Genomic DNA, 16,984 nt, shown 5'->3' on the forward strand with positions numbered 1-16,984 from the left:
GCTGGTGATCTTCACAATCTCAATGTCCAGGTTCTATAATTGTCACGAGATGTCGTAAAAACTGCAAACCATTTTGTCCTCCACTCAATCCGACTTCAGTCCAGAACGCTTTTTCGTTCGAATAAACGTCCGGTCATTGCTAGGCCTATGCAATGAACAACTAGAAAAACAATATTTTCAAAGAATTATTGTAATACTAATGATGTTAGTGCTGTTCTTGTTGTGACCATAGTAGTGATAAGTCTACCCCTTTGCTGACGGTTGTGCAACGTTTCGGTAACGGATCCTCCGAAGAGTCTCATGACATGGTTCGATGGGCGCTCTGTCCAGCTCAGACAAGCCTCTTGGCTGAAAACTAATCATTCACGAATTCAATGGCCGTTGTGAGCTAGCTTTTATTGGTCGCATGTCTTCCTGGCCATATTTTCATTCGTGCATCGTCAGCAGTGGTGCTTGCGCATAGTGTTAACGAACACCGCAGACGAGAAGAAGTTGGGCTCAACACCCGGGAGATCGCGTGACTCCCCCACACCTTGCACCGCAATCATGGCTGCATATCACTACACGCTGTTAGTAACGAGTGAGCTGTCAGTCAACTAAAGTCGAGGGAATCTAGGATTTTTTGAACTATGATTACTTACCGTTGTACTGTCCAAGAACAGCTACTACCATTTCTATGAGTATTTGTTTTAGTATTCCCGCGACAACTTGCTTCGACGTTGAAGTTTCAGCATCGACGTTGTTGTTCTGCGTGGCGCTGCCTACTTTCCGCGCAGTTCCGCCCCCTCCTCGATCTTTTCTGAGGGTGACTGATGCAACAGAAAGGTGAGCAATCACAAGAAATCGCTGCTTCCTCTTATCGTAGCTATCGCGCCTGTTTCTGTTCAAGCAGCATCTGCATGTCCACTACCGTAGCGATGGGCAATGTTCACATTGCCTTTATTCCATTCCGCTTATTGGTGAGACGACGATGGAAGTATTGTTCGCAGCGATGCACGGATTTCTAGGAGGGAGGGTGAACTGCATACTTGAAGGCTGTTTCCTGACGAGGGCTGCCAATGTTGCCATCGCATCGCCGACGTTGTCGAAAGCCTCGTACCTTCCCAAACATACGGAACTCTGAAAGCTTAGCCAATTTCTTCTAAGCAAAAAACTTATATTAAAAAATAATAGGAACTGTCCTGTTTCCCCTTTCACGGGCTCTTGGAGTTAACCTTCAACCAGCTCGCGCAGCCCATAGCACCATTCTCATTTGCGTCTCAGCCTTCGATGCGTAAAGATCTGTGTTTGAAGTAACGTCTAACGACTAGCCAATACGATTTCGCTAAACATGGCATCTCGTCTGCGATATCGAAGCGAATAAAAGGAGGCTTACTGTGAATTTGTTTCGTATGCGCGCGCAGTCCATTGTGTAAATGAATAGGCATGGGTGCTTCGTAAGTTTCGTTCTGTCTAGTACAATCAGTGTTTGCTGTAAGCGGACGGCCGGAATATAGATTACCCGCCCAGGATTTTTCTAGAGGAGGAGATGATTTTTAATCGGCCGGCGTCCAGGATGGTGCTGACCCCAATGCCACGACGATACTCGCCGAGGTCTAATCTTCTTTCGGCGGCTACCCTTTTGCTAGCTCTTGTATTCATCACGGTAGCGTTTTGCACGCCATACTGGCTTGTCAATGATGCCATTCATCCCGGTGCTAAAAAGTTCCGACGAAGAGGACTATGGGAAGTGTGCTTTGATAGTCCCCTCGACGATCACTACAGGTAACAATGCATCTTACACAAAGATTTAGGCACGTGCATACATAACCTATATTTATTTTAATTAGTAAAAACTTTCAAACACGAAAATGCATGCTCCTTATTGACCATGTGACTGGAAACGTTATAGTCAAGCCTATATTTAATTTGTCTGGCTTTGTTTCTCCTTTTGATACAGCGTGGGCTGTCCCCGTAGCAATAATAGTAAAGCTTTAATAATATATATACAGGGTACAGCACCTAAATTGGGTTTTTTTTCTGATGCTTTTTCCCTCAAGCTGTGTCAAGGCAAAAATTCAATGAATTTTTCTGTATACGCTATAAATATCGTTCCTGATGATCATACCGGGATTACAGCTTCCATTTGGGATTTAGTTCACCGATTATAGTAGCTGTGCATCAAGCAATATTTGTAGGTGGCGACATACTTTGTGGCGCTCAAATGTACTACATGCAAAAAATTTCGATTTTGCAACGGAATTAGATTTCGGGATGACAGCGGCTCAAAAGCCCCAAAAATGCAAAAATCCGGCGCGAATAGTCTTAGCAAGCCTAAGCACTGGACGTTATTTGGATGACGAATTGACAGTTAATATTTTCCTCTCTAAAACGGCTGTTAACTTCTCGGATAAAAACCTAGGTATATGGGAAATGGTTTTTCAAGCTAGCTTGATGCATTTTTGAGTCCTTTATATGTAAACTCTACTGGGTATCTTCCGGTTTGCCCCATGAAAGCCTTCCTCAGATTTTTCAGAAACCACGTTGAACCTGGCAATAACGTGGACCATCGATTTTGGGCCAGAATGGAATTTTTATGCTTGGTAAAGGTTCATTCAGCGCGGAAACATTGGTCGACATTCATACAACCTGCGCTTTAATTCTAATTAAAGCTGAGCTCTTTCAATTCGGATTCATTACCCGTTATGCTTCAGCCCTTAGACTATGTCCGTCCTAACTACAAGCCTAATTTCCGTTAGCTTCTAACATTTAGACATAGCAAAAGCGTGTGCAGGCCCTATTATAAAGAAGCAACAGATAAAAATCTAATGTATGAGATTATTGTAGAATATATCTCAGCATGTTTGACCCAAATGAGCGGAAGGTCCTGATAGAGAGGGTAATTTATAATAAGCCTTTTCGCAAATATGCATATTATGAATAGAGCGGTAGGTTCCAAGTTGGAAAAATAAGCTCATAGATTCAATAGTTATAGGCCAAAAAAAAGTTTATTAATTTGTGAGTCCTATGTTGAAAGAGAACCACGTGTATGTTACATGCATTTTTCGTTGCCTTCACAATGAAGTCGGCTCTGTGGAGGTTACTTAGCAGGCGTGTGATTATGATTTGCGAAAATTTCGTTACCAATGACGTATTTGACGCAGTAGATATTTTACGTCACGTGTTACTTCCTTTAAAGCATGGAGACAATTAAAATATCTTAAATCTGGAAAATATAATACTCGTCGTTCGATTCCGTTTAATTTGATACAGGCCACAATCGAAGGGTGGCGATGAAGTCGTACAGTGTCGTCGAGTAATTACACTATCTGCCATAGATTGGTGCGCTAGATACTCATGAAGCTCTTTAAAGATTTGAAATATTCTGTAGCACTAGGGGTCTCCTATTTGGGCAATATCCCGCAAACTCACCCGATATCACTTCGAGTATGGGCTTCTCCAGAATCTATTTGGCGCTGCCCTCAAAGCTGAATTTTTTGCTTAACTTTTCCTGAAAGGCTGCACAGACTGGCTCATATCCCATCTATGATGATGGTGTGCCTTAAACAGGTTTTTTGCAGGTAAAGGCTGTTCTAAATCTCTTCATAGTACGTCACACGTGTTTCCATCTATTCTAGACTCATTTCGAGAAAAATCTACTTTTGCTTTTTTCTCCATTTCTTTTTTCAGATGCTTCCGCAACAGTTTCATGAAACGTACTTTAAGGAACCATAACGTGCTGACAGTGATGCATTACCCATTCTCTGCTTTGTTCAAGCTTTTCCATAACCACTCTAATTCGTTGTTTTGTTTAAGATCCTAAGGTGTAGTCACCACTTTTGCAGTCTTCAACGTTTTAGGTTCTGTTAAAATGACTGCATCACCAAAAGCCCTTTTTTCGCTAAATGTCTATTTACTGGATACTCGCATCAATCTTCTGTGGATTTTACCAGTGCTTTTACGTTTAGAAGATCTATTTTAATTTAATCGTTAAGCGTTGATTTTTAGCAATAAATGCTAGCCTTTTTATTAAAAACTCATCATTATCTCATTGTAATAGATAGGCAAAGGCCTGCTGTGTATATTTAACACATCTGGTCTACTAACGACACGTAGTTTAAGACTATTAAAAAAATTCGATTCGTGAAACAACTTCGAACAATCTAATATGTATCTGTCTACACGCAAAATTTTCTCATAACTATATGTGCATACCAATTTCCAGTTTACTCGCCCACGTCAAATATACGTTTATGTTACAACGCCTTCTTTCAGTATATGCGTAACCCTGAGGTCAGTTCGGACAAGCCTAAGCTTTGTGGAAGGTCACAAAGGAAGGAAAAATTTGAATACTAAAGGACACAAAAATGTAGGAATATTAGGCGATATTTATTTATTATCATCAAATATATTATATTAAATATTTTGACGTATTATATATATTAAATGCGACATTAATGGAGAAATTTTCATTTAGGCTTCTCTTCAGCTACGGTAATGCAAATTTACAATGGTATTGATTAATCAAGCTAGTTTCGAATAGTTGAATACACGTTTTTTTTTTATCTACAACTAAATAAATGCCAATGTGACTAAATAATGGCGCGAATTATTGAACGAATGCGCAATGGATTCACATTGATCATCTGTCTCCTTCGAAAAAAAAAACGCAGATTGCTTTAAAAATGACGTCTACAAAATATTGTGTCCGCCTTTGTTTTTTTCTCTTTAACCACACCTGTCATTATTACTACTGTTATTACATGATAGAGTGATATCGTTCGACTTGCAGTTAAGAAAAACTCATGAGAAACGGATTTCGTAGGGAAGCCTATTCTTGAAAATTTTGCAAACATCGTTGGAAAGGTTTAACGACCTTGTTCGCCATGATAGCGAAAATACAATATGTGCATAAACAGTTTCTTAGTTATTATTTTCCTAGGAGAAAAAGCTCATAATATTAGCTATAAATTCATTGCTTGTAAGTAGCTTCTCTGAGCGATCGAACAGTGAAATGATGCTAGTGATTAGTTTTACAGTTAAAATATGATCGTTTATAGTTAACCGAGCGCTCCTATCAAGACGTCTACTCTCTTCTAGGTGAAAACGGAATAGAGCCATCCCATGACAAAATAACGTGCTCCTTTTGGATTTCCTATGAAAACAGTATCAAATAGAACGCGTAACTTTCCACGATCTTCGCGAACATTAAGAGCGATCATGATACCGTTCGATAATAAGATGTCACTAAGTGGATTTCATCCAATCCACATTTTGTGCATTTCGAATCTCACAAGCAAAAAAGAACCTTCTGCAGTGTGACATTAAGACGATTTTTGTCACTGCGTCATTTTGCCTCAGTAGCACTCATTCTTTGCTCCAACCAAAAACTTACGAAACACAGAACAGCTGTATCGTTCATTGCTAACTTGATTTCTGGTAGCACCTTGGCGACGCTTGTTCGGAAGCGATACCTGTCTACTTTCATCTCGTTTATTGACGCACGCACACCATTGTCCTGTTTTGATGACGTATTTCTGAAACAGGAGATTCGAAACCCTCTGAAGATGTCAACTAAAGAATAATATATCGAATACGATATGAAAAATTATTCCTTGCTTACGTTAATTGATGTAGATACGTTTCTTTTTCGTTTGTCTGTGTCGGATGCGATGCCCAGGTATGTACGTCTGCTTCGTTTCGACAATGATAACAGGGGCTGTCGATGGATCTTCGATCGAGAATATCGCTACTTGCGACCATTGCTCGAGGCGCCGTATTTCGTGGCGGTTCAGATCTTTTTCACGATCGGGTTTGGGCTGCTGATTGCAGCTTGCGGTGTCCTTCTTGCTCTCAACATCTGCTTCCCGCAAGAGAAGGAGGTGCAGATGTTGCGTGCTACTACAGGTCTCATTCTAGCTTCGATGGTTTGTACCCTTGTTGCTATCATCGTATTTGGAACGTTAGGTGATCTCACCAACGACTACATACCACAGGTGCGTACAATACGAGTTACTCGGACCAAGCATTACTTAATCACATTTTTCAAGCTGTATGTTAGATTCAGCCGTATGTAGGATTCAGACAAATGGCCCGTCCCAGCATGGAACGAAGTGTATATACGAGCGGTTTCAAATCTAGGCGGCCTCATTTGTTCGTAACCCTAGCAAGCAAATTCGTTACTAGTGAACCGTCACATCCATTAGAGAGAATCTATTAGAGCCAATTATGATGTTATTCCTAAAACAAATTGCTAGCCTGGGTGAAATTCACGGTTCACTAATACGGCATAGTATAAAAAATAGCTATGAATAGCTTCATTTCAAACCCCTAAGTTTTTCTTCTTGAGAAAATTTGTGCTTACTAATCGTGCATGGCGACAGCGTAGCAAATCGACCAGATTTTCTGACGTTATAACATCTGCTGTAAAGGTTAACTCAGCAGCATCAGGTTGTGTTTCACTTAGCCCAAAGGCATGTAAAGGCCGTCGTCGTGTGTGATCCATAGGCAAAAAGGAAGCTTCACAAAAAGAAAAACGAGATGCGCAAGTGGCGGTAACACCGTACGTGCCTCGGTACGGAGAACTTTCAGAAGTGATTTGTCGATACCTAAGAAGAAGTGTTACTCGATAAGAAAAAGTCGTTCATCATGCGATTCTACATGCATGACGCCTGTAACTAAGTTCTTCATTGTAACTATGGAGAGGGCATTTAGTACCTTCAAAGGACTATATTGACAATACAGAGGAGTACATCGGTATAATTTACTTATATCCTCCAGCAAAGGCACCTGAGTGCTGTAAAAAAGGTCTTGATAAGTCAACCATCTTTTGACGTGGAGGGGAAAAGGCGATCAGTTTCGTAAATCATTTAACTGAAAATGCGTATTCGCTCTAAATTATTTATCAGACGTATATATAAGAAGCTTTTATACCTCAAAGGGTTCGTGTCGGCAATTTTCTGGTTTTTAATCTTTTTTCCTTCTTTTCAACGTGCCAGTTTACCGCAAAAATTGCCGGAAGCTCTATTACGTTTAGGCATCGTTTACAAATGACTTTCACTATACGATATGTTTTACTCAAACATAAACAATGACTAATAAACATTTCTTCGCGGTCAACCGGTGGTATCCCTACCACCGGCACCTGGCTATGCAAAACGTCAATATTGCCCAAATAATTTATCTCAATTCAGAGCTATATTACCGTATTGAGAAATAACCTTAGAGATCACATTGGTTCACAAGTTTTGAAGCATACTTTTAACTATGAGCATTTTAAAACCGCTATAAACCGCTGCAACAATTTATTATAAAACATAAATCCTTCCTAGGATTCCTAAAAAAATTTCTTGAGCTGAGGTCCAACCTGGTCAATTATACAGTAAGAGGCGACCACCTTGTATCTGACCATTAGTCTGCGCACCGTTCTCCAAGATTCAGTGGACAACATCAGATCAAAGCTAGAAATTATTATTATTAATTTTACAATTTCCGTTTATTCTCGTTGGCTGGCAAGCAAAAACGACTGGCACTGGGCATTCCCAATAAAAACATGTTACCTACTACATATCGAGCTGGTGCATTTATCTAACAAAAGTGGTAAAAACTCCTGAATACTTCTAGCTGCTTGCGACAGCCGTCACTGTATATTATTTATTTATGCAATACTACATTTTCGCTATTATATTTTCTGTGCTGAATTGTTTATCTCATTGGTTCTATCGCAGGTCGATTGGAACTATTTCGGATGGTCGTACATGCTTGCCGTTGTCGGTGTCATTATTCAACTGGTAGCGGCAATACTAACGTGGATTGACGCGCGAGCCGCAGCGCGTCGCGAGTATGAAGACAGTGTCTTAGCTATGGAGGAACGCCTTAGGGCCTCATCGTCGCTACAGGGTGGAACGCTTTCGCGGCCGCCAACGGCCGCTGGAGCTGAGGGCACCTTACCTCGACCAGACTCCCGAGTATCGCTTAATCGCACCGGCTCGCTACAGCATCTATCGTGAATAGTCGAGTGGTCGGAAAGGGAAGCCAACCCTGAACCCCCGCCAGATTACAATGAGGGTGAATGCTGGCCACGTAACGGCGACAGGCGGCTCTGGGTACGAACACGCACGTTGTGAACGACCCTTACAACAAAAAATGACAGAAAATAATACATACGACTGCTTGCGCATTTGCCGACTGCGGGGCGTCATCCTGTACTAGTGTTATATATATTGGTATAACCGAACTATATCTCGATGTAGGAGGGGCGTCTCCTTGCATTTGAAACGCGTATGCAATCAATCGTTAGCGTAAAAGTTAGATTGTGTAATATTAATGGAAATAGAGTAATACCATGTAGTGCTGAAACGCGTCAAGAATATTAGCAAAATTGTAGATATACAACAATTGTTTGAAATAATGTACTGATATTTATATGCAATGCATCTGTAAATTCGGCAGTTGTGAATTGAGCAGAACAAAAAAGACAAAGTAAAATTGAGAATGATAAGAAGAATACAACGAGGCAGACGATTCGCTGGCGATATATTGCTTGTCATGGAAGCGTGCTGGCCGCTAAACCGGAAAGAAAACTGAAAATTATATCCGTACAAAAGGAAACGTGACACGCCTGAGGTACGTAAATGCGCAACGAGTACCATGTATGAATGAATAAGGAACTAGACCAAACTGCGTTAACAACTTCGAATACTGTTTCATAATCTATAGACGTATGCACGGGCGAATAACGCGTTCAAAATATTTTTTTTTAACAAATAGTGCGGAAAAAATAGCCCGTGCCGTCCTGAACGCAATATGAGTTACCGGCTTCATTTTTGCAACTGCAACCTTCATGAGTTCAAGATCCTCCAACAGAAAACGAGCTTAAAAAATGTAGTGATTTGCATCTTGAGCCTAAAGTCCAAGTGACAACTGAAGGTGTTTCGTGAACCTTGCAAATGAACTTTGTGAATGTGAATCTGAGGTGTCCTTAACAAAATTCTTAGTGACAAGCAATGCTGTTTTCACTGCCACTGTTAGGTCCTGATCTTTCATATTATCTGACAAAAAGCACTTTATTATACGGACACTTATATCGCAAATCAAGTACGCATTTTACATACAGGCTAAATGGACTGCTATAGAACGGTTAAGCACAGAACTTAGTTTCATAAGAACCTTTCGAAGATGTCGTCAATGCGCAGAGCTCCGTCGTTTCATGACCACCTTGCCACGTTCGCTTTCTTCCCCCTTTCTACATTCAAAACCAACCGACCTTTTCATAAACGTTTGCTCCTAGCCAAAGCTTCCCCAACACAGATTCACTTCGTGTCATTGTTAAGGTTCCTCCTTGCATGTTTACATAGTAAGCGTAACAACTTTCGTACTAGCCAGTAGCGCTAAAACGCTAACAAAAAGGCACAAGCTACAAAAATTCGTTTAGAAATAGTACTTCAGTTGTTCAACCGTTTATATATGGTTTCTACTTTATTTGACCTCAGGTTCCCAAACCACGACTAGAGGAGGATTTCTATCTTCGAACCGTAACTAGCAGATACACGCACTCTTAGATATCTCTTTATAAACAAGTTACTTATTTATTTATATTTTACTTTAAAGAAAGATATAATGCAATATTATCGAACGGTATACCGTATGATGTTTCAATCAGACTAAGCTACGTACGCCTTACACCTTCGCTCTTAGTACGCTGGAACGTTTTATACGGTTGATCTAGCTCCCGTTCTTCGAAGAAACGAGTTTTCGATCTGACTGGCAAGTTTGAGTCTCTCTGAGGCTCCGTGCTGCTTTTGTCATACTCATGAATTAGACGTTGGCAGCGCAAGTAAAAATTACACCTCCCATCAGATACCATAACTGTTCGTTAAGATTGACGCTCACGAGATTGGCGGACGCAATTATTTCTGTTGCATCAATACCAATAGTACCCACAAGAAAAAAGCTCAACTGTATATTCAAACGGCCATTAGACCCAGAAGTTATCAGCTAAATAATTGGTATATTTGTTTGTAGTTTTGTCTCATAAACGACGTTACTAATAACTGAAATTGAAACGGTCCTGCGACTGATAATGAACCTGGATTCATCACTGGTCCAAGTTGGATACGTCCGTGCTGGTAACGTCCGCGTTGCGAAAATTTCCTTTCGCGCCTGCCTCGACCCTAAACCACTGTCCTGTGCCTACTCCTGTCCTGTGCCTATGAATAGTCTAAAGTTGTTTTCCAATCCAACGAAGACTCCAAAGCAGGGTTCCAATGCGATAGTCCAATTCCTATTTTTAGGTGTTCGAATACATTGACCCTTGCGATGTTCACCCCCTCTGAATAGACCGCTCATAGATTTAACAAATCAATTACCCAAAACCATTGCGAATTAAATTTTGAATAAAACAGTTGTAAACAGAAGTTTTGTCTTACTTTTAAGTGGCTCAATCGAGCTATCCTGGAAACAATAGCAGACAATTAGAGAACTCTCATTAGTTAGGAACTTGTTGAATATCCGTTGTATTGAATCTGTAAAATCAAATCTCAGCACGCGGTTACATTAATCCTTTATACTATACCGTGGCACGTTATAAGACTTATGCGTTCGAAAAAAAATAAACACAACCTAATGTTGTTTTTGCGATCTCTATGTGTCCACAACTGAAAGGACGGACGAAATTATAAGTTTTTATATTATAAGGTGTTTTTTTTTCTGAATAAAAATTAATAATTTTGGCCGCACATGATCAGCGTACAAGTGTGTCACACTTCCACGATACCTAAAATTGACAAATAGATGCGTGTGCAAATATCATCTGCTTTAGCGTTCTAGCTGGACAACGAACAGGACCACGAATACAATGTAGCCGGGGCCTGAATAGATGAAGTCAACAACTGCTAATTTGGAGCGTTTTTATATCTGCGCACTTGTTAAAAATTGTTTCTGATATAATTTTGTAACATAGCTTTAAAGGAGATATTAACAAAAATAAACCAGTAAACGCGCAACTAACGTCCCGGGGACACGAAGGTTCAGATCTGAGACCAGCTTGAGGTATCATTTTTTGTTAATGAACACAGGTCGTATGTGTTTTATGATCAAACGCTTTCATCCCATTATATTAAATGGCGCCATTTTGAAATGCGTACCGACATGAATGACACCTTGCTGCGCTAACATTTAATAGGGACTGTTACATAAGCACATATTTTTTCTTCAATTGACAGAATTTGATGGAAGGTGACGTAGACATATATACTTGGTTTCTTCTTCGCTATTTTTAGCATATTATAGTATCTATATTTATCTATAGAGCACGTCGCTATGACTTAAATAAGAATAAACAACAGGATTTTTAGATTTCAACCCTATTTCTAAGGTTGCTTATCGTCGATTTAAACATTGGGAGCCTTATTACAGTCACACGCCAGCACACCTATAACGATAAAGAACCGTAGTCTATGAATTTTTAATGTTGATACGATTACTCAAGAGCATTTCATTAGTTATTATTCTTTTCTAGCCACAGGGGGGCCTATAGGTTTTTCGGTCTGGCACTTTGCAGGTATTTCTGCTCAGAGATACACTATGAGACCGCGCTTTTCATATTGGCATAATCTTCGATAAAAATCCAGGGAAATTTTACTGTGGCAAACGAAACACATTTTGATGTTAATAGTAAGTGAAATTACATTCTCACTAGAACTTAGGAGTCCATAATAACACTTAGTATAGGATGAATTATCTGTTTTTTTGAAATTGACTTCTCGAATGAATGGCATTTAAATGCACGATAGCATACCGCCATTTTCTTAGACAACGTTAGCTATCCGGGCTGCCTAAACAGTATACTTCCTTACTTGGTCATAGAAAATGAAGTCCTGGAGGCCGTAGCATATGAAGTTCGCATTAAACTTACAGCTCCAACGTTGGGTTTTATCAAGGAAGATTTGAACATGGCTAGAAGACAATCTTCTAAGTTGACTAACAGGTTAGATACTGTTAAAACGTCTTCTTCAGACAGCAGAACTTCCTTGTTTAAAGGGGACGTGCGAGATCTATATAAACCGCCCAGCATCCAGCGTCAAAAAATACTGCCCAATTTTTTGAGAAAATGGGAACATTTTTTCCTTAGTTATCAAACGCGTTCTCAGTTCCCTAACCAGTGTTGCAGATAAGCATAATCCCGGTGCACAGTATTTAGTAATAAGAAGCTGTACTGAATTAGAGGTACTTACGTTTATCCTACAAACGTTACTGAGTAAAGAAACGATGAGGCAAAGAGTATACACTTAATTATGCTTAAAAGAAATGTGCAAGTTTGAGCGAACAGTGAAGAGATAAATTTCTCTTGGGTCTGTTGGAGCTTTCGCAGAGGATTACTCCATCTCAGTACCGTTACGGTAATTAATATGGTCCGCTGGGATCGTTGCCGTCACGGGTCAATTAGGCATAACGAGGCTCTTGCTTACGTCTCCTGTGAGGAAAAACAAGCTACTAACCTTGACGACTATAACGGCAGGACATTTTCTTTTTTTTTCCTGTTCATACCCTTGTAACGATGACTTTATCGCAACAAAACCGCCTAATACTATTGCCGATCATCCAAATGGAACACGTTCAGTTTTTATGATGTACCAAAGTCTTGCTATATCAAAGACGTCGAATCAAAAACGCTTGTCCTGCGAGACAAACAATTTGGAAGAAAATTTCTCATTTATTCTAGCTGGTGTCACCTTATAGGGAGCTTAGTTTGCCCGTACTGTAGCACTGAAGATGTTCCAGGGATTTCGGCTCAAGTACATAATATACGAACAACATAATTAAACTAGAAGATTGCGCCTTTACCTTTAATGATCAATAATCCGCATCACGTCAATTTTTCGATACGTCAACTATAGATCTACTTAAGCCTTAAATGAAGATTGCTGCTAACCGCCGCTGTGTCCCATTCAGACATATTCCTGCACTCCCAACTCCATCCTTCGAGATATCGGGCCCGCGCAGTTTGCCGTTGCTGGCAGTCCTTTTTCCATTAGCAATGTCATGCCCGCGGTGACAGAAAGAAGCACTATTCGGATGCTACTGATGATTTTGCTTTGTTGAGCTGTTGGTTATTTGGCTGTTTCAATGGCTGGTTGGTCGCGTCGTCCGAAAACTGACGTGCGCGCAGGTTACGGCAGCCGCAGCAGTACCGGCAGCGGTATTAGTGGCCGCAGCAGCCACAACAGAAGGAACGTTTATGGACTAACTGCTTGTTGTCCTGGCAACCAACGGCTTTCGGTCGTTGGTTCTAGCACTGCCACTGCCAGCATCAGCTTTTGCATAAGCACCAGCAGCATTCGACTGGGAGAGTGAACCAGCCGGCGCTCCGAAATACGTGAGGCGAGGGTTGACCGAGCGTGAGGAAATGACAGCAGCAGTTCGCAGCCAGCGCGACAGAAGCAACGACCCTGCCCAAGTGGCCAAAGTGGCTGAAGTGCCCATCACCAACAACCACCAACGCCATCACGAGTACCACCAATACTGCGGCAGCATCATCAGCTGAATACGAGGAACACGGTAATCGGTGAGCGGTTCTACGCCGTCGTACAATGCTGTACGAGTGCTTGATAGTATGAAAAAAATGGACTTTGTGAAAGCTGTAGTTGTATGCCGTCTCCCGCCCACTATACCGAGGTGTTTGAATCCGAATCAGCTCAGCTGGTTAGCCTGCTAAGTTTGTGCGTGTATAGCGTGTGAAGGAAGTAGTAGCTAGTAAAGGATTGAGAAAGCCGGTGTCACGCGTGCGAAGCAACAAGGACCGTACTAAGGTCCAAAAGAGATCCGACAGGTTGCCTGTAGGGAAGTCATTTCTACTTCTGATCTGTGATGAGTTTATAATCAAGTCTATAGTACACTGAGGCAGACGAGTCGTTGTCGTTGGTGGCATACTGGTGACAGCGCCAACGGGAAATTTGCCTTGTTATTATTGTAATTTTCGACGTTGTTGTTTTTATTTTCTCTGAGTTAATCAGATTGTCATTGGTCACTCTTCGTTTGGTTATTGCCTTCGGCGGATATTGGATGCTATCAACACGAGTAGAAGATACGACGGACGGACGGACGGACGGGCGGGCGGATTAACTTACTCTACTTCCTTTTAATCAAAGCCTGTACGGGATTTACATGTAGAGTGAACGTGGATGACAATCGTGAGGGATACTGTTATGTACTGAGTGACTGGGAGATACTAGGATCGTGTTCTCAGCAGCGCGATCTGAGGCTGTACTATACAGCTGTGCACAAGTGAATGTAGCGGGAGACGTGGTGAGGTGAGGCTTGACAAAAATCGATGGAGAAAGAACAGGCGAAACGAATAACCTAAACAGACTTTACAGTGGTGAACACACGATATTACTCTACGACAGTAAACAGACGTAATCAGAAGCTCCCTGCCAAAGTGTCTTGGCCACCATGGCCGGTCCGGATCTCAAATGTCTCCGATGTAGGACGACGGTCTACCCCGTGGACAAAGTTGGTCCCCTCAAAGACTTTACCTTTTTCCACCAAGGTTGTTTCAAATGCAAAATATGTGGGACAAAGCTGACCCTCAAGACCTATTTTAACAATCTACAGAATCAGGATGATCAAGAGGTTTACTGTCAGAACCACGCGCCGAAACAGGGTCCAGGCACTCTCGACGGCACTGCTGTGGGCATCAAAGCAGCAATGTCCGTTCCGAAAACGCATAACCTGATTAACGAGCAGATCCGGGGCCTCGGCCACTCTGGCACTCTCGATCCCACAGATTCGTTTAAACGCGGAGGAAATGGGCACATAGGTGATTTTAAACATGGCGTCAAAAATCATGGTCGGTTCGACGCTTCGGCGTTACACATCACGCACGCACTACAAGCCGCGCGTCTTGCTTCCTCCAAATACTACAACGAGAATGCACGCCATCTAGGAGTCAGTGTGGTAAGTACTCAGAGAGAATTTCGTACTTCGCCTAAAGTTTCCCGGAAGTGGCTAGATAACGTAATTATACTAGTGAACATACAATAATTATATTAGCTGACGGTCGTATCGACTGGAAAGAGCTGCAATCATGATATATGCTATATATGTTACATATATTCGGATGTCAGTTTCGTTAGTGAAAAATCGTTTATGAATCGATACTGCGGGTACATATACGGGTCAGGCTATCTCACTGTGTTTATATAGCATACTTGTAATATAGTTCATTTTGATTACTCGATTCGTAGATTTTTGTCAAGCTAGAAAAAAACGACACACAGATTGTTTAAAACTATATGACCGGGTACCTTGGGACTGCGTAGCAAATTTTATGCATCCATCGCAATCGACCGGCAAATGCTTGCTTATTGTCATGTCATCAATTCCTTGTTGTGGGTCACGCTCACCCGCGGAAATAAGACAGACATTCGTCTGTCTGTTCTACTTTGGGTATAAGCCAATGTTTGCAGTAAAACGTTTGAGCTCCAGTTCAGCCTATAAGAGAAATAGGCTGTCTTTGCGCTTTTTCCAGAGTTTTCAAATTTGTCAAGCGAGACATGAACAACTATACCTATAATAAAGGTGGTCGTATGACCGCCCTTATTATAGGTGACCTCTCCACTTTGATCTAACCGACCGTTCGACCGGCGGTTTGTTCCCGGCAACAATCATTCCTATATATCGTCCGACTTTGACTTGCTACGCATTTACCTCCAAAATTGACTGGCGGTGACCCTGAACTAGAATGCACCAGAAAAATGTTTCGCTTTGAGCCTGCAAAGTCTTGTTTTCAGCGTTGCTGCTTCGTGTCATTCACTGTTGTGATTTATAAGAGTGTTTTTCCGGAGTAGCGGCATCAGCAGAGTCTGAAGAATACCTGCACCGGCGTCAAAGGCCAGTACACTATCAGCTATGGTTATCTTCTGCACGAAGCAGCCGGTAACCGGCAGAAAAAATACTAGACAGGTCGCAGTCGATCATTGTAATGATAATTGCTAGCAGTAAAATCATAGTTATTACGAAGAGCAGCAGTGGAAACGTCAATCGGGAAGGCAGGCATCGAGACAAAGTCAGTGCAAAATCATCGGCGACAACTTAGGCCTATTTCCGGTAGAAGAACGCTTTTTACGTCCGTTCGCTAACTATCGTCATCACAAAAAGCAACGGTGGCCTTATAGTAGTGCTATTCGCGAGAGCTGGACGGATTGGCAGACAGTGAATTTCGGATAGAATAGCGCCCGAAATAACACCGGGAAAAATTTGGGCGATAAGCCGTAACTGTGAACGCTGGTTATAATTATTGTTTTTGTTGTACATATGACTAGCGTTCGATAGGATCATGTCAAGGAGAGGACATCGGAGCGTAACAACATAATACAAATTGCAGTGGAGCAGTTACCTGAAAGGTTGCGGGAATCGGCTTGTGGGGTACGAGATCACAAGGTTAAATGTGGCCAAAATTTGCAGTAGCTTTGATACTGCATGATTGCATCTAAAGTAAGGTACATGTCCTTTGCAATGTATTCAGATGGATGAAATAGGTAAAAGAAATATATTCATGCGTACGATCAGGACAAGGTGCCACAAGGAAACCTGGTCTTATTGTACTAAGACAAACTGGCGCACTGTGCAATGCAAAAGCATCGTTGCTAATGGATGCGGACTCAAACCCGGCCACCTGCTAGAATAATTTATAGCACAATAAAATAAGTTACTCTCAGCTCGGCCAATTCAACTGTCCAAACGAAAGCTTCCACCTGTTGAATGATCACGTGCTAAGCTATACGGTATATATAAATATATAGCCGACTGATGTTCATTATTGGTATAATTATTAGTTTTTCCATTTCTACTGGTACAGTAGCTAAATGCGAAAGCGAAAGCGGGAATCAGTTTTTGCCCTTGCTGCTGCTGTTCTAGCAATGGCCAGCGTTGAGTGATGCTGGAGACGACAATGCTAGTGGCAGTGTTCATTCAACGTTAACGCCTCCGTGGGGCTGTCTGTCTG

General features: G+C 41.5%; 2 protein-coding genes across 5 annotated transcripts in view; both read left to right on the plus strand.

Annotated features, from left to right (window-relative positions):
• Nucleotides 1-1,263: 1,263 nt before the first annotated feature.
• LOC111265024 (uncharacterized) lies at nucleotides 1,264-10,394 on the plus strand. Of its 3 annotated transcripts, none has more exons than XR_002683220.2 (4): nucleotides 1,264-1,764; nucleotides 5,660-5,975; nucleotides 7,707-8,604; nucleotides 9,471-10,394. XR_002683220.2 is itself a non-coding variant. In XM_022841355.2 (3 exons), exons 1-3 carry the CDS (start codon nucleotides 1,529-1,531, stop codon nucleotides 7,986-7,988), a joined length of 834 nt encoding a protein of 277 aa, XP_022697090.1. In that variant the 5' UTR covers nucleotides 1,264-1,528; the 3' UTR covers nucleotides 7,989-8,738. The 3 variants fall into 3 exon arrangements, 1 of the variants encoding a protein (XP_022697090.1); XR_002683219.2 differs by lacking the exon at nucleotides 9,471-10,394 and having other exon boundaries at nucleotides 7,707-8,084; nucleotides 8,431-8,738; XM_022841355.2 differs by lacking the exon at nucleotides 9,471-10,394 and having other exon boundaries at nucleotides 7,707-8,738.
• A 3,037-nt stretch (nucleotides 10,395-13,431) lies between these two features.
• Nucleotides 13,432-16,984, plus strand: part of Hil (peptidase hillarin) — a 53,839-nt gene continuing 50,286 nt past the window's right edge. The window contains exons 1-2 of one of the 2 annotated variants that reach the window (XM_086970312.1): nucleotides 13,432-13,543; nucleotides 13,992-14,934. In XM_086970312.1, the coding sequence (XP_086826438.1) occupies nucleotides 14,431-14,934 (504 nt within the window). In that variant the 5' untranslated portion in view covers nucleotides 13,432-13,543; nucleotides 13,992-14,430. Of the gene's footprint in view, nucleotides 13,544-13,703; nucleotides 14,935-16,984 lie in introns of those variants that run through there. The other variant, XM_022841353.2, reaches the window with a different exon arrangement.

The sequence above is a fragment of the Varroa jacobsoni genome, unplaced genomic scaffold, assembly GCF_002532875.2.
Source record: "Varroa jacobsoni isolate VJ856 unplaced genomic scaffold, vjacob_1.0 scaffold_924, whole genome shotgun sequence".
NCBI classification, from domain to species: domain Eukaryota; kingdom Metazoa; phylum Arthropoda; class Arachnida; order Mesostigmata; family Varroidae; genus Varroa; species Varroa jacobsoni.